The sequence below is a fragment of the Dendrobates tinctorius genome, unplaced genomic scaffold, assembly GCF_039654945.1.
Source record: "Dendrobates tinctorius isolate UK_male_01 unplaced genomic scaffold, ASM3965494v1 ptg000147l, whole genome shotgun sequence".
Classification (NCBI taxonomy): domain Eukaryota; kingdom Metazoa; phylum Chordata; class Amphibia; order Anura; family Dendrobatidae; genus Dendrobates; species Dendrobates tinctorius.
Genome location: NW_027361814.1, coordinates 19,196,378 through 19,223,283, shown reverse-complemented (window position 1 = coordinate 19,223,283; position 26,906 = coordinate 19,196,378). Strand labels below are relative to the sequence as shown.

Here is a 26,906-nt window from a genome sequence, read left to right as displayed (position 1 = left end):
CGACACTCCCAATGCCCTTGAGGATCTAATTTCCCTGGCCACTCAAATCGATCTTCGGTTCCAGGAACGGGCTCGTGAGAGAAGACTGGCGTGCCCGGTGCCATCTGCTTGCAGACCACCCAGCCCTCGACCCAGGGCTCTCACTTCTACTTCTGAGCCCGAACCAATGCAAGTGAATAGCCTGAAGCTCTCCGAACAGCATCGCAAGGAGAGAAGTTCCCACGGCCTCTGTTTCTATTGCGGCAGTGGGTCTCATTTGCTCCGAACCTGTCCGGAACGTCCGGAAAACTTCTCCGCCTAGGTCAGGTAAGAGAGGCCTCCCTAGGTGTACATGATTCCTCTCAACCCCTTTCTTTGTCTGTCCTCTTGCATGTTGGTGATAAGCGGGTATCTTTGGCGGCCTACGTGGACTCGGGCGCCGCCGGGAATTTTATTAGACTCGATGTAGTCTCCAAATTTTCTGTCCCCGTGAAGACCCTTGAGAATCCACAGGTCCTTGCATCTGTAGACGGTAATCTTTTGCAAGAAGCCGTTACGCTAGATACGCATGAGATCGAGCTGCAGATTGGGGCTCTGCACAAGCAGAAAATTACGTTCTATGTTTTAGCTAGTATCTCTCATCCTGTTCTCCTTGGCCTTCCCTGGTTGCGACTCCATGAGCCTACCTTGGATTGGCATAACGGCAATGTTCTGCGCTGGGGGGGTCCTGTCAGTCTCGGTGTCTGCAGGTGGTGCGTCCCATAGGTGTCCCCCGTCCTCTCCCTAGTCCCTCCGGATTGCCGCCTGCATATAGTGCCTACTCAGATGTCTTCGACAAGAGAGAAGCTGAGGTCCTTCTGCCTCACCGACCCTATGACTGCCCCATCGAGCTCATTCCTGGTACCACTCCTCCCCGTGGAAAGATTTATCCTCTCTCTTTACCTGACACGCAAGCCATGTCAGAGTACATTCAAGAAAACTTGGCCAGAGGGTTCATTCGGAAATCGTCCTCGCCTGCGGGAGAGGGCTTCTTTTTTGTGAAGAAGGACGGGTCTCTTCGTCCGTGTATTGATTATTGGGTTCTAAACCACATCACGGTGAAGAACAAATACTCGCTTCCACTCATCTCTGAGCTCTTTGACCGCCTGAGGGAAGTGCGAGTCTTCACCAAGCTTGACCTGCGAGGAGCCTACAACCTTGTTCGCATTCGGGCTGGGGATGAGTGGAAGACCGCATTCAACACATGGGATGGTCATTACAAGTATTTAGTCATGCCATTCGATCTCTGCAACGCTCCTGCAGTATTCCAAGAACTCGTCAATGACATCTTTCGATATCTCCTCTATGTCTGTGTTGTGGTCTACTTGGACGACATCTTGATCTTCTCCCCCGACTTGTCTAACCACTGTCGAGACGTCCGTCAAGTTCTCCATCGCCTCAGGGAGAACCACCTATTTGCCAAATTGGAGAAATGCCTCTTTGAGCAAGCTTCACTGCCGTTCCTTGGTTACATCGTCTCGAGTTCTTGCTTGGAGATGGATCCTGAAAAGGTCTCTGCCATTCTCAAGTGGCCGCGTCCTCTGGGTGTGAAAGCAATCCAGCGTTTTTTGGGCTTCGCCAATTATTACAGGCAGTTTATCCCCCAATTTTCTTCGCTGACCAAGCCTATCTCGGCTCTCATTCGCAAAGGGGCCAACCCCAACACTTGGCCTACGGACGCTGAGGTCGCCTTTGAGGCTCTAAAGCAAGAATTTGCTAAATCTCCAGTGCTCCACCGCCCAGATGCCAATAGGCCATTCATCCTTGAGGTTGATGCATCGTCCGTGGGAGCAGGAGCAGTCCTTCTGCTGAAGTCCTCCTCTGGTCTCGTGGTCACTTGCGGGTTCTTCTCAAAAGCTTTCTCCACTCCAGAACGAAATTACTCCATGGGAGACAGAGAACTACTGGCCATTAAGCTTGCACTCGAGGGAGCCGTCCATCCGATCATCATATTCATGGATCATAAGAATTTGGCCTATGTTCAGTCCGCCCGAAGACTCAACCCACGCCAAGCCAGTTGGTCTTTGTTTTTCGGGAATAAGAACGTCAAGGCTGACGCCCTGTCTTGTTCATTTTCATCTGTGGACAATGAGGATGGTCCTATGCATATCATCAATTCGGCCAAAATCCTTACCATGGCTCCGCTAAGCGTGCTTTCGCCACCACCGGGGAGAACCTTTGTTCCAAGTGGGGACAGGCCGAAGGTCTTGCGTTGGGGGCATTCATCTAAATTTTCTGGACATGCTGAAGTCAAGAAGACTCTCTCTCTCGTCTCCCGCCTCTATTGGTGGACATCGCTTCGCCAAGACGTCTTGGACGTCATCGCTTCTTGTCCTTCGTGTGCCAGGAACAAAGTCCCTCGACGTTGTCCTCCAGGGCTCCTACATCCGTTGCCCGTACCTACGACCCCGTGGACTCACATCGCTATGGACTTCGTCACCGATCTACCACCGTCCTCAAGATGTACTGTTATCTTGGTGGTCGTAGATTGATTTTCCAAAATGGCTCACTTTGTCCCACTGTCCAATCTGCCTTCTGCCCCTGAGTTGGCAAAGATTTTCTTGCTCCATGTTTTCCGACTCCATGGCTTCCCTCAGCATATCGTCTCAGACCGAGGAGTCCAGTTTACCTCCCGATTTTGGCGAGCTGTCTGCAGGTTGATGAAGATAACTCTGGATTTCTCCTCAGCTTATCATCCCCAGTTGAACGGGCAAGTGGAACAGGTCAACCATGTCCTAACTTCCTTCCTCCGGCATTTTTCCAACGCTCACCAGGATGACTAGGTTTCTCTTCTTCCGTGGGCTGAATTCGCATGCAATAATCATCCCAGTGAAGCTTCTTCCAAGTCTTCCTTTTTCGTGGTTTTGGGACAACATCCTGGCATCCCCCTTCCCGTTTCCCCCACCTCGGGTGTACCGGCAGCGGACTCCTTGTCTGTAGCCTTCTCTCAGATTTGGAGGGACACCAAAGAGGCTCTAGAGAGAGCCAGTCGAAGAATGAAGTGTTATGCCGACAAAAAACGTTTGGACGCTCCTCCTTACACCCCCGGGGAAAAGGTCTGGCTATCCTCACGGTATATCAGGCTAAAGGTCCCCTCCTATAAGTTGGGTCCACGTTACATTGGCCCCTTTGAAATCTTGAAGTGTGTCAATGACGTGGCCTACAAATTAGAATTGCCCGCGTCGCTAAAAATTCCCAATGTTTTCCATGTATCACTCCTCAAACCTGCGGTTTTCAATCGCTTCCACTTGACTTCTTCTCAAAATCCCGAACCTAGCAGTTCTGATAATACCTTTGAGGTTAAAGATATACTCACCGTGAAGACTGTTAGGGGAAGAACTTTGTTTTTAGTGGATTGGAGAGGTTTTGGTCCTGAGGAGAGGTCCTGGGAGCCTCGAGAAAACATTGATGCTCCTCTTATCATGAAACAATTTCTTGACAGCCTTAGGAAGGGGGGGAGTAGAGGGAGGGGTACTTTCATGCCCCCACCAGCACCGTGACTTACCTGCGCAATCCTGTGCTCACCTCTCGGCGCGCTCCTGCTCCACGACGCATCCCCACTCCTGACATCCGGCCTCATCGTCGTCTATCCTGCGCGCCTGCGCCCGACGCTCTGACTGGAACCTGTGACGTGGTGGCTCCGCCCCCAACATGATGGCGCCCACCGTCTATTTCTTCCTGGCGTCTTCCCAGGTAAGAAGCCTGTGTATCTTTGCGGTGTCGCTGTCGGTTCGGCCAGCGTTCACCCAGCTCCCAAGCCCTGTATCCCTACCTTGTTTGCTCTGCCTGTGCTGTCACTGATAGCTTCTGTGTCCTCCTCCTCGCTATCGCTGTGTCCCTGTCTTTGTCTCCCTCTGGTGTCACCCCCTGTGCTACCATCTCTGGTACCTGAGTGCCTCCTGCCTATTGATCTCTTTGTCTGTGCTACCTTAGGTCCTTATCTTCGTTGTTACCGTCTCTCCTTCTCTTGCAGCCTCCAGTCTCTGGCAGTCCCGAGTGCTCCATGTCCTTGTCCCTCTCAGGCTCCGTGTTCGCTGTTACTTCCTCTCTGTTGCATCTCTGACTCTTCACCCTAGTCTCCCTGGTGCTTACCCAGTCACCCCTTTGGCTCCGGCTGTCACGGTTTCATCCCTTGTGGGCCTGCCCCTAACACTCCCTGTATAGGGGGTGGCTCCATCTGGTTAGCTCGCCCAGATTGAAAAAAGACCTAGGTCCATCAAGTTCAACCTTTCTCCACCAATTGCACATTTTGTCACTAACTTAACTATAACCCATAATGTTTTGAGCACCAAGGAGATCATCTATCTCATTTTTAAAATCTGTTATAGTATCTGTCATTACTACCTCTTGTGGTTGGCATTCCATAGTCTGACTGCTGTAACTGTAAAGAACCCTTTTCTATTTAGTTCCGGAATCACCTCTCTTCCACCCATAATAAGCACCCCCCTGGTCCTTAGTATGGTCTGTGGAAGGAATAAGTCATGCTCCAGTCTTTTGTATTGACCACACATATATTTATACATGTAAATGAGATCTCCATTGAGGCGTTTTTTTTCTAAGCTAAACAAGTTCAACTTTCCAAACCTTTCATCCTATGAGAGGCCTGCCATCCCTTGTAATGATCTAGTTGCCTGCCTTTGAACTAACTCTACATTTTAAATATACTTTTTAAAATCTGGAGCCCAAAACTGGATCCCATATTCTAGATGTGACCTTACCAGTGATTTATAAAGGGGTGATAATACATTGGGATCGCAGGATTTTATCTTTTTACATACATCCTAAAATCTTGTTTGATTTTGCCGCTGCTGCTTGACATTGAGTGCTGCTAGTCAGCTTACCTGTAACCAGAATACCCAAGTCCTTCTTCTGTTCTGTAGTCCTGAGTATACTCCCATTTAATGTATATGTAACTATAGGATTATTCCCTCTCAGGTGCATTACTCTACATTTATCTACATTAAACCTCATTTGCCAAGTGCTTGCCCATTCAGTCATTTTATCCAGATCGTTCTGTAATATTGTAATGTTAAGGTCAGATTTTAATATTCTACATAGCTTGGTGTCATCAATAAAGACTCACACTTTACTCTCAATCCCATCCACAAGGTTATTAATAAAGAGGTTAAAAAGATCACTGCGATCCCTACTGCTCCCAGTAGAGATCACTGTGGTCCCCTCTGCTGACGATATCCCATTTAGAGAATATACCATTTACGATGACTCTTTGTTTGCACCCTCTATCCTGTGTACATAGTTGCCACGCAATGGCTGTTTAGCAAAGTATCGTTTGCTAAGAACTGGTGGTCTCCTTTCATGAACTGGTAAACATCTGGTCTTGGCAAAGCAGTGTAATCAATTACAAGTGGCCTACACGGGCGTAGCGCCCTCACAGTACAAGTTTACAGACCCAGCCAGGACCCTCACTTTCATTTAACGTGCCAGGGCATGGGAGATGAGTACCTCGCCCATGGCTACCACCCCACGCCACATTATATCAGCACTGGAGAATCCTGACAGTGTAGTAACGTATGACGACTGGGGTTGGTCCCTTTTTCGCCGCGAACAGACTGGGGACAGAAACCGATGCACGTTCAACAGGTCCTCTTTATTGGCCATCCTCCTGACGACCACACAGCAGCACAACAGGTTCCATACAAACAAGCTGGGTACCTTTCACCTTCTTTTCTTTCCTAAATTGACGTCCCTTGCGGTTCTATCGCTGTGGCTGCCCTAGGCCTACCACCACAGCGCTTCGCCTGTCAGAGTCCATCCGTCTGGTACCCCCGGGCTTCCTCTGTCCTGCAGCTCTCCTGTCAGGGCCACACCCTGACTGTTTCTCCTTCCAGTCCCTCCCGGAGTTCTTCCTCTCTCAGTCTCTTCCTCCTTCTGTCTCCTGCTCTACTGAACTCCTCCTCCTGGACTGGCTTCCTTCTGGAACTCTCTCTCCCTTTTTATTCCCCTCCCTGGGAATTCCCCCCTAGAGCCCCTGTAACTCCGCCCACCATGACTCTGCGGTTTCCTAGCCTTAAGCTGCTGTTAAGCCCTTTTCTCACTGCTCTCTGCCTCCATTTGTGGCAAAACCTTAGTGCTGCACAGTCTCCTTTTCCTGCTGTTCTTCGTCTACCCCTAGTGGTCAAAGCCCAGTACTTCCCCATCTTTCACTGTTTCTAGCTGTCTCCCCACATATATACACCAGTTCACGTCAAGTACATTTACTGCACCTCTTGCATTCACCTTCCTGCTGCAGACAGGTCCATAGGTCAGTCCACTTCCCTACAACAGCATAGAGTGTGTACACTGTGAGGATTCACAAGTCTGCAGTTGTAGATTGACTGTAGACTTGAACCCCAAGCCTGGACAACCCCTTTAATGGTACTTACCAATGATCCCAAAAGTTTGGGAGATTCTCAGAGAAAGATTAAAAACAGATGGACTCTCGGAAGACATTGGAACACCTTGCAAGCACCATCAAAACCTTCTTAGATGGAGCAGTTCCAGAAGATTTGTTTCTAGGAGGTTGAGGCTTGAAGTGTCATGGCCTAAAGAAGATGCGCCCATGGGGAAAAACTTTCAGTGCACAAATCACACACTGTATGCTTTATTTATTGGACTGTAATGTGAAGAACTTCTACACGATAAGCACCCTGTGAGAATTTACCCTATTGTTACCGATCACAGACAGCAAGTAGAGGTCTTTAAAATAGAGAAGAACTGAAGCACAAAAATGGAAATATAACTTTTCCTCCAACATTGAGTAAACGCTCATTGCCTTAATTTTCCCTTTCATCCTTTTTCATAAGAATAACACTCGACAAGCAGTGAAAGCTGAAGTTATGTCTGTTCATAGCTGAAATAAAGTTATAGATCTTTACAAAGCAGAAAACCTTTAGTGCAGCGTAAAAGCTGATATTTTATAACTGCAGCTCGGAGGGTCATAAAAATAATAAAGAATGTTTACAAGTCATCAACAATCCAATTGGCGAAAATGAATTTCAGCAAAAAAAGAATAATTCCTGCCATTACAAATAACTGATTTCTTTATGAAAATGCAGGTGGAAATAGTGTGAGAAAAGTTGCCTGAAGCCTTATGCACACAAGCACAAAGTTAAAATAATAAACAAAGGTGTTACTCACCCCTCTCAGATCCAGAGCTCTGCTAATATTATGGACTGTGTTGACAGGCTGCAGTGTTAATGTCATGATTACAGTGCAGGTGACTGCTGCTGCCAATCACTAGGCTAAGGGATAAGCGGCTCATCTACAGCTACAGTACTTGCACTTGGAAAGACGAGAAGCAATGGAATGAAACTGAAAGGGAGATGATACAGATTAGATATTAGAAAACACTTTTTGACAGTGAGGGTGATCAATGAGTGGAACTGGCTGCCACGAGCGGTGGTGAGTTCTCCTTCAATGGAAGTCTTCATACAGAGACTGCACAGACATCTGTCTGGGATGGTTTAGTGAATCCTGCAGTGAGCAGGGGGTTGGACACCATGACCCTGGAGGTCCCTTCCAACTTTAACATTCTATGATTCTACAGTGCCCAGCGATTGACTGCAGCAATCATGTTTGCTATAGTCATGATGTTATCACTGCAGCTTGTCAACAAAGACTGGAGCAGCAGTGAAGAGGCAGCGCTGGAATTGCTGAAGGAAAGTAATGGCAGAGTTTAATATTTTAAGATAGTAGAAGCCAATGGGGATGGAAACCAGAAAAATCTTTATACAAGAAAATACCGTTTATAACGGTTATTCAGCTTAGGGGTTAAAGTCTGCAGTCATTCTATGAATCTTCACAGCATGCACAGTGCGCGCTGTCAGAATCCTCTGGTGTCTGTTCCAGGGTGGGACGTCATGTGACCACAATCATGCAATTTGCATACTTCTGGCCACATTCCGACTAGACTTGTCCAGCCTGGCTCAATTCACTTGTCTGCATGTGACCGTATGTATGCAAATCACATGCTTGTTGCTACGGCAACGGCACACATGTAAGGCTCCTGGACCCCAATAGAGAGTCGGTAACAGAACCTTACAACTGCATTTGCCATTCATAATACCGGTGTCTTCTCATAAGGCAGAAGGGCCATTAATAATGATGATGATTATGCAGCAATAGTCTACACCACCAGTGAATTGGGCTGACCAAGTACAAAAAATGCTGAAAAATAAAACACGTTAACTACACTTAATACAGGTTTCCGTAAGTTCGAAGTTATTTAAAGACTAACTAAACTTTTTATCTGATTATTGTTCAGACTTTGCAAAGTTATATATTTTTATAGTATACTTCATTATCTTCTTTTGCATCTTTCTCTTCCAAAGACTAGCCTACAGTGCTGTTTCATTTCCCAGAACCTGCTCCTTTAGAAGCTGCTTTCAAATGCTGCTGTTTGGGAAACAGTCTGTGTAACCTAGGGGAGTTTCCCTCAGTCAGTATGGGGAAAGGAGAAAACAGGCTCAGGCTCAGATTGTTTGAATGCAGTGTACAGACATGCAGAGCAGCAGTTAAAAGCAGCATCTAAAAGAGTTTCAACTGGGCATTGAAGTAGCACTTTAGCATAGAATTTGGTGATGAAAGATGTTCTAGACCTCAATTTTCAATATAACTGTTCTGCATACATGCCCATTGTGCTGGAGACTACTGGAAAAATGCGAGACTGCCCAGACTCCAAGAAGATTTGGCAGATCTCTCAAACATTATTTAAATTTACAAGAATAAGACATTTTTTGAGTGCCCTGAGTGTCAAGGAGGTGTGGAGTGACGTTTAGACATTCTGTGGGGAAGGTATGAAAGTGATGTGGCCTATAAAAGGGGGTATGACTCTGACCAAAAATTTCTACAAAACAAACCACCTCCTAGATGCTCACTATAAAAAATTGGCTTGTATGCTTTTCTGAGACACATTGTTACATTGATTGTTATAGTGTCCTCTGCTGTTCTCCTATGTGTAAATATTACTTTTACATACTTATTCTGTATTACTGTGTGTAAAAATTACTATTCACTATTATATACTTGTTATCTATGTGACTGCAGACCTGTGAATCCTCACATAGCGGGCACTGTGCGCTGTGCGGATCCTCTAGTGACAGCTCTGGGAGCAGATGGGCACTTGACAGCAAGTATGTGATTTGTATACATGCCGACTAGACATGTACAGGCCTCACTCAATGCAAGTGTATTGAGTGGGGCCAGATACATCTAGTTGGAATGTGGCTGATCACATGACCGCCCACTCCTGGAGCCCGCAGTGAAGATTTGCATTTCTGCAGTCGCATAGAGTGACTGCAGACTTGTACCACAAGGCTGAACAACTCCTTTAACTCACAATAAAATGAATAAGTATAATCAAGCTTTATGTAAAACCACAAAAAACACACGCCAGGAGGAGAGAGACTATTTTCTGCCACATTTGTACACTGAGCTACTATGTGCGGAAACATAATTCTCCCATTATTACCACACATTTTGGAAGGACCGGTCTCTTGTTCGGCAGCATGTCTCTCTTCGCCCCCCTTCCTCCCGCAGCTGTTAGATTTTCAGGTCCTGTTTTCAATTATACAAAGCGTTATGTGGCTCCAATTACACAATCTAATTATACAGCACAATTAGAAGGAGACGGTGTAGTTTCAATTACACAATGCCTAATAAAAACCATTTCATGAAATGGACTGCCAAGGTTTCACGGCTCCGACGCGAAGGGCAGTTCTGTGGACTCAGCATTTAATAGTTCAGCAAAGTATCTGCTTCCTGCTTAAGTCAGACGAGTTGCCTGTACTGTAAGTGGCACTTCACAAATGCCGGCTTCAAGGGTCTCTGCGTATCCTCAGGAACGGGGGTAGAAATGAATTTATTTAATTACTGGCTACTGAGCGTTCACTTTGGACAGAGCTGTCTAGCGCTCAGGCCAAGCTACCGTCTCAAAAGCCTGAGACATCTTAGGATACGGTTTTGATGAAAAATATCCTGTCGTGTGGTGTCTACAGCTCCTATGCACAAATATGTGTCTCCATGGCTACAGACTACAAAAAGCAATGTGTAGTCGGATCGAACTGTCATATTTTTTTTCCATTGATTCCTTACTTTTTGATAATCTATTGAAACCACAATTGCAAGACGTTTGGAACAGAGTAAATGAAGTTGGACTGGAGAATCACTCTACAAGGGTTTTGCTTTATAGTTATAGACTATGATGAAATCCTATGTAGTTTGGTTGCCTGTAATCCGGCAGTTGTACAGTCAACAGATTAGCAAAAAGTAGGGAATGAATGGAAAACAATATGGCTAAGATCAGGGCACACAGCCATAGTTTGCAGCCTATAACCATTGGGGATGGCAGCACTGTGGCTCAGTGGTTAGCACTGTTACATTGCCTCGCTTGTGGGAGTCCGGGGTTCATATTCCAACAAGGACAACATCAGCAAGTAGTTTGTATGTTCTCCCCGTGTTGGCCTGGATTTCCTCCTGGTACACCGGTTTCCTTCCATATTCCAAAGTAATACTCATAGGGAATCTAGATTGTGAGCACCGATGGGGACAGTGATGATGTATGTAAAGTGCTACAGAATATGATGGCACCATATTGGTTAGCTTAGAAGCTGTAGAACTGTAGGAGATTTTGGAATAATACTGCTAATATAGTAGACAATACTGGCACTGCAGGATTGCTCTGATGCATGAAATTTCCACAGAATGTGGGTAACAACCAATATAGAAGTTTTAATGACAATCCTAAGGAATAGTGTAGGGAAGGTGACCTGACGGACGGACGTGTCAGAATAGAGAAAGATAGGTTTGCACAGTTTAGACAGGTGTCAGTTACTAGAGTGGGGAAACAGCTAGGAAAGTGTAGTGGACGTGCAGTACCTTGGGTTGACCATTAGATGGCAGGGAGGAGTGTGAGCAAAGGACTTGACATCAGCTTAGGGCTTTAGAAACCGTTGGTCATGGGGGGCGGGGTTACAGTGACAGGGGACCAGGAGAGATATAAATACTGAGGGAGGGTTCCAGAAGGTTCCAGTCCCCAGGGGGAGCTCAGGTGACAGGAGGACTACGACAGTTCGTGCTCTCTGAGGAGAATCCAGACCAGGGGGACTGAGGAGAGAGAACGTCAGGGGGGTGATCCTGACAGGAAGAACCGTAGAAGGGACGAGGCACTGGGTGTAAGACACCGTATTTGACAGCATGACTGAACAGTAGAAGCGCTGCTGGTTTACGGGCCTAAGGCGGCCACAGTGACGGACCTGTCAGGAGCGTCGACAAGTGAAGAGGGGACGGTGTATGCATACACGTCCCCGGTGTAACGTACAGTGTGTGGGAAGCGGCCCTGGAAACGGAGGGCCGTGAGGTGAAGGAAGTGCGGTGTGCTTCTGAGGCCGTCAGGCAGACGGCGAGTGAAAATAAACTTGGACCTGTTGCACCCAGAACCTGCCTCCATCTTGTCTCTGTTACATCTCTGCGCGGTAAGAAGAGGGACCACCCCCCCCAGCCCGGCCCACCGACCCTACAATAGCATCATTTTTTTTCCAGAAACAGTTATTTGAAATTACTAAATTGGGCAATTGAGTGATACTCTTGAATATTGTGTCATTTTAGCTATAATTTTTTAAGCATTTACATTATATTTCGCCATTTTTAGAAATGGTGCACAATTTGTTCCAGCACATTTTATGAAGCACAGACATATCACTTTTACAGATTTTTTCTGTATACAGTTATTGTCCCTGAATGTGTATTTTTGCCAATTATTCCCCCTTCCGTGCCCTGTTTCCATCTGATGCTGGATGCTAAAGTCAGATGGCACGGCATCTCAGCGTCACACACCGAAAACTTCCTTCGGGGGCACTCTAGTAATTTGGCAACTTTTCTGGAAGTCTGGAAGGGTTCCTGTTTTTTTTTTCAGGACAGTTAGGACTTATGGTTAAGATGGCCACATTTATTGGAAAATCAGAGCAATTCAAAACTTTTAACAGTATGCTACATATAGCCTTTGACGGGGCGTTTTTTACATTTTGGTCTTGCGACAATGTCAGAAAATGTGTCAGCACATGCTATTCGGTAAGAAAGACATTCCTTTTAGTGCACACCGGAAAGCTAGAATGATCATAAATTCAAACTAAAGCCATGAAATCTAACCTTTGAATTTCACAATATTTGCAGCATAATTTGGTAAATGGCATCATGTCCAATAAGAATGCCTGCCCAACTTAAAGAAAATAAGTAAATATACAGTATATATATATATATATATATATATATATATATACACACATATATATATATATATAAATAATACTGAATGATCTTCTTAAAGGGGTTTGCTGCCATTTATTTAAATAAAGAAGAAACTTGATACTATTCCCATCCACTACACAATGTACAGGACTGTTCCTGGTTCTGGTCCCTTCAGTTAGCTGATCATTGGAGGTGCTAGGTGTCAGACGCTCAGTGAGTTGATATTGATGACTTATGCAAAGAACAGATCATCAAAATAAAAGACAAGACCAAGAAAATCCCTTTAGAAATATTGCATAGAGTAATATATATCTTTGTACCGTGTTAGCCAGTAGATAGAATAATATTTAGAATTGAGAGTCCTCAGTGGTTGATACCTTTTAATGGCTAACTGAAAAGATGGTAACAAATACCTAACTTTCAAGACTACTCAGGTCTCTGAGAATTTTGAAAGCTTGCAATGTGTTACCATCTTTTCAGTTAGCTATTATAAAGGTATCAACCACTGAGGACTCTCAAGTTTTAAGACTGTCCATACCTCATAAACACGCCCTTCCTTTTTTCCCCCGCCGCAAAGAAAGCAACACAAACCACCATTCAAATTATAACTTTATTTGGGAGTAATCCTTTACAAACCGAACTCTTCTTTTATATTAACACCCAAACGTTGGAGGGGTAAGGTCGCAGCTCTCCACGGAAATTGTGGGGATATGCCATCGGACTCCCGGCACATGTTACCCAGTCTTGTTCTTCCGCCAACACTGCGAATTTCAGCCAGCATTGCAAACAACCAACCAACTTTACATCTCATAACCATAAATAAAGGAAAAACCAAAGAAGGGAGGAAAGGGTGGGCAGCTCTCGATCCTTCCGGTCAAAGAGGCCGGGCTCCCTCAAACTCCACAATTTATACACCTTGGAAGGGGAGGAACCAGCACCGGAAGGACCCTTCTCAGCCAATGAGCACCTACCACCAGGTAATACAAGACTTTACTTTTAACCCTTTCCCTGCACCGGGAAGGAAAAAAGAGAGGCAGCACCTTAACCCCCTTAACACCTGCTGGCCAGTCAGGGGCCCCCCGCACATAAAGCCTGGTTCCCTCATATTTTTGCATAGAATAATTTTTTTTGTAACCTTGTGCAGAAACATTCTTTTTGGATATAATACATTAAACCTAATGTTACCCTCTCCCAAAGTCTTCACATTATACAGAAAACCCCATGCAGTGTACACTAAGTATCGATCATGGAACCTCATTAAATAACCTAACCCTCCAAAAGTTGCAAAATGTAGAGACTCTGCAGAAATGAACCAGCCCATGTTCAGGAAACAGACCAGAATTTTTAATAGAAAGTAAACTTGAATAATCATTTTAAAAACTACAATTCGCCCAAATACTAGTGAGCATAAACACATTGTCTCTTTTAAACTGGCATGTAATAAATAGTTTATATTCTAACATTTGTCTAAATAAATACTTTTTATATATTTTTTTGTCATTAATTGTGCTTGTATTGTTTTGGTTATGTCAATCAATTTGGAGTTGGTAAATAAAATAGTTAGACAGTGGTTTAGTTTAACAGAACTAAACACCCTTAGAGCACATGGGTGGATGATAAGCAATAATGGGATCTCATTAGATAACCAAATCCTCCAAAAGTTCTAGCACTGTGAAATGTATAGTCTCTACATGAATGAACCAGCTCATATTCGGAGTAACCGAGTGGATTTTTTCATACAAAGTAAACTTGAGTCACCATTTTATATTAAAAGCCAAACTTCACCCAAATAAAAGAGAGTATAAACACATTGCCTAATTTAAACTGACATGAAATAGTTTACATTCTAACATTTATTTGTGTAAATATTATTTTACTATTTTTTTTCTTTTATTTATTTCGCTTGTGTTGCTTTGATTATGTCAATTTGGGTTGGAAACATTTTTTATAAACAAAATAAGTGGTTTAGTTTAACAGAACTAAACACCCTTAGAACACATGGGTGGATCAGGTAATTTATCTGAACTTATAAGTACTTCCTGAATAAAAGCTCGGCCCGGGAAAAGATAAGGACTTTTCCTATAACTACACATAGCTAGAATGACAGGTTGATGGTTGATTCTTTTATTCTTTTCACCGCATTGTAGATGATGTTTTGAGAACATCGCCTTCTTCAACTTTTATTTGTTTATTTATAGACATGTATTCTTTTCATGAACTTTCTGGTTCATGGTGTTTTTTTGATGTGAAAGTCAGGCAGTCTAGAAACACTGACAAGTGAAATGCATTTGAGGCTCTGATCCTAGTCACCCAGGCACCCACTTCAATTGTAGCAACTTTTCAACTCTTGCTAACATTCAGAATGAAATTCGTACTCACAATTTCTCAAGGGAGTTTAATCCAAGAAAAGATCTATTCTTTACAAGAGATATCTTGTTATTGCTGAGAATTCTGTAGAAGAACAAAAAAGAGAAAACTGTTAGCAAAGTAAAGACATTTCTTATTCTTTCCTCGTAGATTATAGCATCAAATGCCCACTCCATGTATTTCAGCCGTTCACTCGTAATATGATCATTTAATACAAAGTTAACCAATAACTCCAATAAAAAAAAGCTACAAAAGTACTGACATTGTCTCTTTATGAGGTTTCCTAAGATCGCCCATTAATATCGTATTTTTACTATGGGCCATATATGTATATTGGGATCCAAAGGGTCAGCAGTATGAAGAATCTTAGTCCCAGGATGGCTGCGTTTATTGTCATAAGATTATGCAGTGAAAATAATAAAGGGGTTGTGACACCTATTCTGATCGATGCAAGCAGAGAGAGACTTTATGTACAATCCGAGAAGCTGCACAATAAGCCAAATAGAAAAAGGGATTAATGCCACAATTTCTATGCCCCTTCTGGAGTCGCACTTCAAAGTGTGCTCCAGATGGTACTACACACCATCTAGATTGGCTCATATGAACTCTTCAAATTCTCCACTTTGCTGGAGAACATGCGGTTTCAGGGGGGACCTGTTACATGTCTTCTGGAGCTGTCCTACAGTGATGGCTTTCTGGTCTGAGATTTCCTCTACCATTATTTCTAAACTCACAGGTTTTACATTTACTCTATCACCTCAATTGGCCTTACTTTCTCTGGATACCAAATGCTTAGATAGAACTCTGCAATCTATTGTCCTACACATTTGTATGGTGGCTAAGAACTGTATTGCCTTTCATTGGAAAAGCCCCACCTTACCCAATTCTAGTTTCATAATCAAATTACTCTCTCAACACAGAGCACTGGAACTTAAATTTGCTTTATCTAATAATAGTTTCGGTAAGTTTTACCAGAAATGGTCTAGGTGGGACCAGGCCTTTCCACCCTCACTAGTCTAAATAGATCTAATAACCAGATTTTAGGCCTATGATATGTTATGTCGTTTCACTGTCTCTTCTGATCCGTGTATCTTTATGACTTTATGATACTGCTATTTGTCAAGGGATGATTCCCTTGTTTTTCAGGCTAAAATGTTGCTAGCCTTTAACTATATGTTTTGTTATGTATGTTCTGTTTTGAGTTCTCCTTCCCCTTTCCTTCCCTCTTTCCTCGTTCCTTCCCCCCCTCCCTGCCCTTCCTTCTCCGTCCCTCCCTACACTTTAAATTTAAAAACCCAATAAACTGTTGGAAAAGAAAAAGGGATTAATGTGTTTTAAAAAAAAATAAATAATATATATATATATACACACACACACACACACACACACACACACACACACACACACACACACACACACACACACACACAGTTCTTCAAAACAAAACATTAAACTCATATTATATAGAGTCATTATAAACAGAGTGATCTATTTCAAGTGTTTATTTCTGTTAGGGTGTGTGCACACGCTGCGGATTCTGCTGCGGCTCCGCAGCGGATTTGGCCGCTGCGGACCCGCAGCAAAAGCTGCGGTGTACAGTACCATAATATCCTATGGATATTAAAAACCGCAGTGCAGACGGTGCAGATTTTCAGCGCGGTTTTCCTGCGGTTTCTAAACCGCAGAAAGAATTGACATGTCAATTCTTTCTGCGGATTCCACAGCAGTTTGCCATCTCCTCCGTTGTGGAAATGAAAAACCGCAGGGCAAAACCGCAGGTCTTTTGACCTGCAGATTTATCTTCAGCTTTTACAAAATCCGCACGGCCAAATCCGCACCCCAATCCGCAGCGTGTGCACATACCCTTAATGTTGATGATTATGGCTTGCAGCCAATGAAAACCCAAAAGTCATTATCTCAGTAAATTAGAATACCTTATAACACCAGCTTGAAAAAATGATTTTAAAATCCAAAATGTTGGCCTACTGAAATGTATGTTTAGTAAATGCACTCAATACTTGCTCCTTTTGCATCAATTACTGCATCAATGCGGCGTGTCATGGTGGTGATCAGCCTGTGGCACTGCTGAGGGGTTATGGAAGCCCAGGTTGCTTTGATAGCAGCCTTCACCTTGTCTGCATTGTTGGGTCTGGTGTCTCTCATCTTCCTCTTGACAATACCTCATAGATTCTCTATGGGGTTAAGGTCAGGTGAGTTTGCTTGCCAATCAATCACAGTGATACTGCTGTTTTTGAACCAGGTATTGGTACTTTTGGCAGTGTGGACAGGTGCAGGGGTGGATTAAGGGTAGCCAGGGCCCGGGGCAGTTCAGACTCTGTGGGCCCCCCTCGTCACGTGACGGGGGTCACGAATCGTAGAGCCACACTCTACTTAGAGAATAATGGGGCCTCCAGCACCGACCTCCACCTGCAGAGCCCCACTCCACATAGAGAATAATGGAGCCTCCAGCACCGACCTCCACCCGCAGAGCCACACTCCACATAGAGAATAATGGAGCCTCCAGCACCGACCTCCACCCGCAGAGCCACACTCCACATAGAGAATAATGGAGCCTCCAGCATCGACCTCCACCCGCAGAGCCGCACTCCACATAGAGAATAATGGAGCCTCCAGCACCGACCTCCACCCGAAGAGCCGCACTCCACATAGAGAATAATGGAGCCTCCGACACCGACCTCCACCCGCAGAGCCGCACTCCACATAGAGAATAATGGAGCCTCCAGCACCGACCTCCACCCGCAGAGCCGCACTCCACATAGAGAATAATGGGGCCTCCGGCACCGACCTCCACCCGCAGAGCCGCACTCCACATAGAGAATAATGGGGCCTCCAGCACCGACCTCCACCCGCAGAGCCGCACTCCACATAGAGAATAATGGAGCCTCCAGCACTGACCTCCACCCGCAGAGCCGCACTCCACATAGAGAATAATGGGGCCTCTAGCACTGACCTCCACCCGCAGAGCCGCACTCCACATAGAGAATAATGGGGCCTCCAGCACCGACCTCCACCCGCAGAGCCGCACTCCACATAGAGAATAATGGAGCCTCCAGCACCGACCTCCACCCGCAGAGCCGCACTCCACATAGAGAATAATGGAGCCTCCGACACCGAACTCCACCCGCAGAGCCGCACTCCACATAGAGAATAATGGAGCCTCCAGCACCGACCTCCACCCGCAGAGCCCCACTCCACATAGAGAATAATGGAGCCTCCAGCACCGACCTCCACCCACAGAGCCGCACTCCACATAGAGAATAATGGAGCCTCCAGCACCGACCTCCACCCGCAGAGCCGCACTCCACATAGAGAATAATGGGGCCTCCAGCACCGACCTCCACCCGCAGAGCCGCACTCCACAGAGAATAATGGAGCCTCCAGCCCCGACCTCCACCCGCAGAGCCGCACTCCACAGAGAATAATGGAGCCTCCAGCACCGACCTCCACCCGCAGAGCCGCACTCCACATAGAGAATAATGGAGCCTCCAGCACTGACCTCCACCCGCAGAGCTGCACTCCACATAGAGAATAATGGGGCCTCCAGCACCGAACTCCACCTGCAGAGCCCCACTCCACATAGAGAATAATGGAGCCTCCAGCACCGACCTCCACCCGCAGAGCCGCACTCCTCATAGAGAATAATGGGGCCTCCAGCACCGAACTCCACCTGCAGAGCCCCACTCCACATAGAGAATAATGGAGCCTCCAGCACTGACCTCCACCCGCAGAGCCGCACTCCACATAGAGAATAATGGGGCCTCCAGCACCGACCTCCATCCGCAGAGCCGCACTCCACATAGATAATAATGGAGCCTCCAGCCCCGACCTCCACCCGCACTCCACATAGAGAATAATGGAGCCTCCAGCCCCGACCTCCACCCGCAGAGCCGCACTCCACAGAGAATAATGGAGCCTCCAGCCCCGACCTCCACCCGCAGAGCCCCACTCCACATAGAGAATAATGGAGCCTCCAGCCCCGACCTCCACCCACAGAGCCGCACTCCACATAGAGAATAATGGAGCCTCCAGCACCGACCTCCACCCGCAGAGCCCCACTCCACATAGAGAATAATGGAGCCTCCAGCACCGACCTCCACCCACAGAGCCGCACTCCACATAGAGAATAATGGAGTCTCCGGCACCGACCTTCACCCACAGAGCCGCACTCCACATAGAGAATAATGGAGCCTCCAGCACCGACCTCCACCCGCAGAGCCCCACTCCACATAGAGAATAATGGAGCCTCCAGCACCGACCTCCAACCGCAGAGCCCCACTCCACATAGAGAATAATGGAGCCTCCAGCACCGACCTCCACCCGCAGAGCCTCACTCCACATAGAGAATAATGGAGCCTCCAGCACTGACCTCCACCCGCAGAGCCACACTCCACATAGAGAATAATGGAGCCTCCAGCACCGACCTCCATCCGCAGAGCAGCACTCCACATAGATAATAATGGAGCCTCCAGCCCCGACCTCCACCCGCACTCCACATAGAGAATAATGGAGCCTCCAGCCCCGACCTCCACCCGCAGAGCCGCACTCCAAAGAGAATAATGGAGCCTCCAGCCCCGACCTCAACCCGCAGAGCCCCACTCCACATAGAGAATAATGGAGCCTCCAGCCCCGACCTCCACCCACAGAGCTGCACTCCACATAGAGAATAATGGAGCCTCCAGCACCGACCTCCACCCGCAGAGCCCCACTCCACATAGAGAATAATGGAGCCTCCAGCACCGACCTCCACCCGCAGAGCCTCACTCCACATAGAGAATAATGGAGTCTCCGGCACCGACCTTCACCCACAGAGCCGCACTCCACATAGAGAATAATGGAGCCTCCAGCACCGACCTCCACCCGCAGAGCCCCACTCCACATAGAGAATAATGGAGCCTCCAGCACCGACCTCCACCCGCAGAGCCCCACTCCACATAGAGAATAATGGAGCCTCCAGCACCGACCTCCACCCGCAGAGCCTCACTCCACATAGAGAATAATGGAGCCTCCAGCACTGACCTCCACCCGCAGAGCCGCACTCCACATAGAGAATAATGGGGCCTCCACCACCGACCTCCACCCGCACTCCACATAGAGAATAATGGAGCCTCCAGCACCGACCTCCACCCGCAGAGCTGCACTCCACATAGAGAATAATGGGGCCTCCAGCACCGACCTCCACCCGCAGAGCCGCACTCCACATAGAGAATAATGGAGCCTCCAGCACCGACCTCCACCCGCAGAGCCGCACTCCACATAGAGAATAATGGGGCCTCCAGCACCGACCTCCACCCGCAGAGCCCCACTCCACATAGAGAATAATGGAGCCTCCGACACCGACCTCCACCCGCAGAGCCGCACTCCACATAGAGAATAATGGAGCCTCCAGCACCGACCTCCACCTGCAGAGCCGCACTCCACATAGAGAATAATGGGGCCTCCAGCACCGAACTCCACCCGCAGAGCCCCACTCCACATAGAGAATAATGGAGCCTCGAGCACCGACCTCCACCCGCAGAGCCCCACTCCACATAGAGAATAATGGAGCCTCCAGCACCGACCTCCACCCGCAGAGCCTCACTCCACATAGAGAATAATGGAGCCTCCAGCACTGACCTCCACCCGCAGAGCCGCACTCCACATAGAGAATAATGGGGCCTCCAGCACCGACCTCCACCCGCACTCCACATAGAGAATAATGGAGCCTCCAGCACCTACCTCCACCCGCAGAGCCGCACTCCACATAGAGAATAATGGGGCCTCCAGCACCGACCTCCACCCGCACTCCACATAGAGAATAATGGAGCCTCCAGCACCGACCTCCACCCGCAGAGCCGCACTCCACATAGAGAATAATGGAGCCTCCAGCACCGACCTCCACCCGCAGAGCCGCACTCCACATAGAGAATAATGGAGCCTCCAGCACCGACCTCCACCCGCAGAGCCGCACTCCACATAGAGAATAATGGAGCCTCCAGCACCGACCTCCACCTGCAGAGCCGCACTCCACATAGAGAATAATGGAGCCTCCAGCACCGACCTCCACCCGCAGAGCCGCACTCCACATAGAGAATAATGGAGCCTCCGGCACCGACCTCCACCCGCAGAGCCGCACTCCACATAGAGAATAATGGGGCCTCTAGCACCGACCTCCACCCGCAGAGCCGCACTCCACATAGAGAATAATGGAGCCTCCAGCACCGACCTCCACCCGCAGAGCCGCACTCCACATAGAGAATAATGGAGCCTCCGACACCGACCTCCACCCGCAGAGCCGCACTCCACATAGAGAATAATGGAGCCTCCGGCACCGACCTCCACCCGCAGAGCCGCACTCCACATAGAGAATAATGGGGCCTCCGGCACCGACCTCCACCCGCAGTGCCGCACTCCACATAGAGAATAATGGGGCCTCCAGCACCAACCTCCACCCGCAGAGCCGCACTCCACATAGAGAATAATGGAGCCTCCAGCACTGACCTCCACCCGCAGAGCCGCACTCCACATAGAGAATAATGGGGCCTCTAGCACTGACCTCCACCCGCAGAGCCGCACTCCACATAGAGAATAATGGGGCCTCCAGCACCGACCTCCACCCGCAGAGCCCCACTCCACATAGAGAATAATGGAGCCTCCAGCACCGACCTCCACCCACAGAGCCGCACTCCACATAGAGAATAATGGAGCCTCCGACACCGACCTCCACCCGCAGAGCCGCACTCCACATAGAGAATAATGGAGCCTCCGGCACCGACCTCCACCCGCAGAGCCGCACTCCACATAGAGAATAATGGGGCCTCCGGCACCGACCTCCACCCGCAGAGCCGCACTCCACATAGAGAATAATGGGGCCTCCAGCACCGACCTCCACCCGCAGAGCCGCACTCCACATAGAGAATAATGGAGCCTCCAGCACTGACCTCCACCCGCAGAGCCGCACTCCACATAGAGAATAATGGGGCCTCTAGCACTGACCTCCACCCGCAGAGCCGCACTCCACATAGAGAATAATGGGGCCTCCAGCACCGACCCCTCCACCCGCAGAGCCCCACTCCACATAGAGAATAATGGAGCCTCCAGCACCGACCTCCACCCACAGAGCCGCACTCCACATAGAGAATAATGGAGCCTCCAGCACCGACCTCCACCCGCAGAGCCGCACTCCACATAGAGAATAATGGAGCCTCCAGCACCGACCTCCACCCGCAGAGCCACACTCCACATAGAGAATAATGGAGCCTCCAGCACCGACCTCCACCCGCAGAGCCGCACTCCACATAGAGAATAATGGAGCCTCCAGCACCGACCTCCACCCGCAGAGCCGCACTCCACATAGAGAATAATGGAGCCTCCAGCACCGACCTCCACCCGCAGAGCCGCACTCCACATGGAGAATAATGGAGCCTCCAGCACCGACCTCCACCCGCAGAGCCCCACTCCACATAGAGAATAATGGAGCCTCCAGCACCGACCTCCACCCACAGAGCCGCACTCCACATAGAGAATAATGGAGCCTCCAGCACCGACCTCCACCCACAGAGCCGCACTCCACATAGAGAATAATGGAGCCTCCAGCACCGACCTCCACCCACAGAGCCGCACTCCACATAGAGAATAATGGGGCCTCCAGCACCGACCTCCACCCGCAGAGCCGCACTCCACATAGAGAATAATGGAGCCTCCAGCACCAACCTCCACCCGCAGAGCCGCACTCCACGTACATGGCTGCTCTCAGTGCTCTGTGCTGTGCGCACAGGACCTGTGATGAGGTCACAGGAGGGGAGGAGACAGGGGTCACATGATTGGGGGCCCTGACACCTTACCTCCTGTGATCTCATCACAAGCCTTTGCACGCTACCAGCAGCACCAGCGTTCACGCTACTTGTAGATGCTGCTGGTAGCAGAGCACATAATGCCGCCCCCACGGTCACTCACTTTTAGGTGGGGAGAAGATGGAGTGCCATTGCAGCAGCCAGCAGGAATGTGGTGGGGGCCCCCTTAGAAGCTCTTGTGGTGGGGGCCCCGGGGCTGAAGCCCCGCCTGCCCTGCCTATAATCCGGCCCTGCGCGGTGGCGGATTATAATGGGGCAATTTACTGGCCTGGGCTGTGGGCCCCTTAACCCCACTGGGCCCGGGGCAACTGCCCAAATTGACCTCATTATAATCCGCCACTGGACAGGTGCCAAGTCCTGCTGGAGAATGAAATTTCCATCTCCAAAAAGCTTGTCAGCAGAGGGAAGCATGAAGTGCTCTAAAATTTCCTGGTAGACGGCTGCGCTGACTTTGGTCTCTTAATAAAACACAGTGGACCTACACCAGCAGATGACATGGCTCCCCAAACCATCACTGATTGTGGAAACTTCACACTAGACCTTGGAAATCAAGGTCCCAGAGTCTGGAGGAAGAGCAGAGACAAGCTGCTTGAGGTCTAGTGTGAAGTTTCTACAATCAGTGATGGTTTGGGGAGCCATGTCATCTGCTGGTGTAGGTCCACTGTGTTTTATCAAGACCAAAGTCAGCACAGCCGCCTACCAGGAAATTTTAGAGCACTTCATGCCTCCCTCTGCTTACAAGCTTTTTGGAGATGAAGATGTCATTCTCTAGCAGGACTTGGCACCTCTCCACACTGCAAAAAGTACCAATACCTGTTTTACAATATCTAGGATTACAAAATGTATCGGCCTCATATCCTGAGTGATGTGCATGTACAAGAAGAAGGACCGGGCCAGGGCTACCTCTTTTACACCGGGTCCGGAACTGTTGGGGCCGTCTCCTCTGTTTGCTTGGGGGAAAGCTTAGAGACCCAGACCGACCTTTGCACTTGTTGGCAGGAGGCGGGGCTAGGTTACATAGGTGAGAGCCCATGCAGAACGGTCAGATTTGGTGGGAAGAGACAGCGCACAGCAGAGAGAAGGATGTGCTCCGTCCCCTGGGCATCGGAGAAGTGCCGGCCCATACTGCAGCATTCACGCTAGCCTTGCCAGAGACTGTGAAAGAGAATGTGCTGAGCGTCCACTGCCCCCAGAAAGGCAAAGTGACAGAGACTCCGGGCTTGTAAGTGCCACATGCTTGCCGCCTAAAAAAGACTGGCTCGCTGTGTGGAATTGTACCCTGAAACACCAGTCCATACCAGTTATGCCACGTTAAGCTCCGGCCAGACACTGAACTTTATTCCTCTGCCGACCCTGCTTCCCCAGAACCCGCGACAGAAAGCAAGGACTCGCCGCTCCCTCAGGACTCTGCTCATCCACGTCTGAAGCACTACGGCGGACTTACTGTATGCTGATTGTTGTTAGCGCCATCTATTGCTCGTGGACAATCCACTCTGCGAGTCTCCTGGACCGGATAAGTTATATGTTTAAGAACTGTTTGTTGCTCTCCTTTCTACCTGCATTATACCCTCCTTTTGCATACCTATACCCTGCCTTACCCCTATTTACCATACTTCTCTCTGCATGGAGTACAAATCCGTTCATAGTAAAAACTGTTAACCCTTGCTCTTCCTCCTGTCCATCACTGCATCCCGCAACCTGCTCACACTTGTAACATTTTGCATCATCTTGTTTGGGTTGGAGGGGTGGAGAAGGATGACTAATCAGTCTCATCAGAATACCTCTTTTATGGTACCCTGCTATCCTACATAAAAAGTTAGTGCAATTTTCAGCGATGTGTGCACATTTAGTGTATGTTTGTGTATGTATAATGTGTGTCAATATATACTGGATCTATAGTAATATAAGGAGGCCAGGGTGGTAGTTGTGGCAACAGGCTATAGTGTTCCCACACCTTGGCACCCCACAGATGACACATAATGTCCCTTCTGCTGTATGTACAGCGTGTGCAATAGTACACCTACATTTACTGTCAGAGTCTCCTCTTCAGCTTCATGGACCTCACAAACATCACCGGAGAGAGTGTCCATTCTTAACAGGTTAATTTTACTTAACAGTAGGGCTTTCAGCACAAATGCGATACAGTGTATATAGAGTGACATTTCTTTAGCTTTCCCCTGCAACCTCTGTACCTTCTGGCAATCCCTGCCTCGTTGGACAATCTCTGTCCTGTCTTCACAATCTCTGCTCTTGCTTGACAATCCCTGTCCTGTCCATGCTTTTAGGCCCACCAGTTCCTACCATTCACTTAGTCCAGCTTTTAATTAAAGGGTAACAGGTTCGCCGTATCAGCTTCACCTAGTCCCTACCATAAGCTTCGGATCCTCCTCGGAATGGTCCTGTTCAAATTGGTGACCGCCTGCACGACATTCAGCCTGGGGCCCCTTCGTGCCGAAACAACCTTATCCCCACAGCTGTCATATGGTCTCTACTCACTGCTGCATCTCTTCTGCACTGAACTCTTTCCAGGAAGTGCCTCCCTATATCCTATTGCTCTGCACTGCACTACTCTGTAACTTCTCCCAGTCTGGAAAACCCCTTTGCTGACTATATCTACTCTAAGACTCTTATTCCTATCTCTATTATGCCCCCACTATTCTAATCCTATGCTATTACCCTATGCTATCCCTAATCTTATAAACAGTACATATCAAATACATACACAATACAGCAACATTACAGGAACATATTAGCATTGGTAAACTACAAGGTACTGCACGTAATCCATATGGACAGTGTCCAAAGAGGGGGAGGCATGTGACGGCCTCGGTCACCTCCTTACAGTAACACACATTGACTAGGATGCACAAGACACCAAGTCCTGTAGTGATAATTTCCTGATATATATATGCACCTGTAGGGAACGCTGTCAAAATATAGTGTATATTTTTACATAACACAGTGTATAATTTCACACAATCGTTACAATATTCTGTACATTGTCTCATATGGAATCCTTTGTTAGGAAGTTAAGTAGAGAAGCATGCTATGTGGTTTCTTTCTTTGGCAAAGCAAACCTAAAAATTATATTACAGTCGCCTATTTCATGTGGTGTCGTCTCCCCAGCTGAGCATGATCATGCATTTTGTAATTAGACAATAATAAAACGAGCCATATGCCGCCGTGCCCATGTGTGGTACCGGCAAAATGAAGATGCCTATGAATGATGAAATATTTACTTATGTTATATTCAATAAATATAGAAATCCCAGTTGCTTTCTAGATGCCAGGATGGTGACACAAGACTACAATGAAAAACCAACTCCAAAATACAAGAATAAATGGGCGAATAGGGAGTATGTGATTAAATTGGTAAAAACACGTACAAATTTTGTTTAAGTATTAAAATGACATTAAAGGGAATCTGTCATCTATTTTTTGGCCTATGAGCTGTGGCCACTGCCATCAGGGGCTTATCTACAGCATTCTGTAAAGCTGTAGATAAGCCCCCGATGTAACCTGAAAGACAAGAAAAACAAGTTGGATTATACTCAACCAGGGGTCCGGTCCGAACCGATGGGTGTCGCAGGCCAGTCCGGCGCCTCCCATCTTCTAGCGATAACGTCCTCCTTCTTACTTCTGCCGCAGCTCCTGCGCAGGCGTACTTTATCTGCCCTGTTGAGGACCTCTCTGACCTTTCCCGGCGCCTGCGCACTTCAGTACTCTGCCCTCAACAGGGCAGAGAAAGTACGCCTGCGCAGGAGCCGCGGCAGAAGTAAGAAGGAGGACGTCATCGCTTGAAGATGGGAGGCGCCGGACGGCGACACCCATCGGAGCGGACCCCCGGGTGAGTATAATATAACTCATTTTTCTTATCTTTCAGGTTACATTGGGGGCTTATCTACAGCATTACAGGATTGCGGTGGCCGCATCTCATAGGCCAAAAATTAGGTGACAGATTCCCTTTAAAGTAAAGTGATGAGATGCAAAAACAGCACAAACAACAAGGTCATACATCATGGGGAGTAAGGCATGAATAAATATCAGCCTCCATGAGGACTAGAGCAAAAACACGTGCAGAGATATCAGTTGATACACCCTGGTCAGCCCTATCCGAATCCATAACAGGTCCATAGTAGACAATCAGCGTAATCATATAATGGCCATTAGGCGTAGGAGAGGGACCGAGGACCAAGAGCCGGATGGCAGGACCCCAACAGGCGTTTCGCGTGTTCCGACACCGTTTTCTCAAGGGGATGCCTGTCTATGCAACACTTGTTTGTGTGCTGACATAACCATCAATGAGTATAGTGATGCCAGTCACAGGCTTTTTAATGTCTCGTATGGCATACTTATGGCAAAAGTCAATATTTATGTCAAGCATTCAGCCAAATATTTATTCTGTGCATTTTCTGATTAATTATTTAT

At 47.8% G+C, this 26,906-nt stretch overlaps 1 protein-coding gene across 2 annotated transcripts in view; it reads right to left on the bottom strand.

The window, feature by feature from the left end:
* ADGRA1 (adhesion G protein-coupled receptor A1) overlaps nucleotides 1-26,906 on the bottom strand; it is a 1,190,508-nt gene that overhangs the window by 1,054,872 nt on the left and 108,730 nt on the right. For both annotated transcript variants that reach the window (XM_073546510.1, XM_073546511.1), the window contains exon 2: nucleotides 14,641-14,712. In XM_073546510.1, coding sequence (XP_073402611.1) covers nucleotides 14,641-14,712 — 72 coding nt within the window. The remainder of the gene's footprint in view (nucleotides 1-14,640; nucleotides 14,713-26,906) is intronic.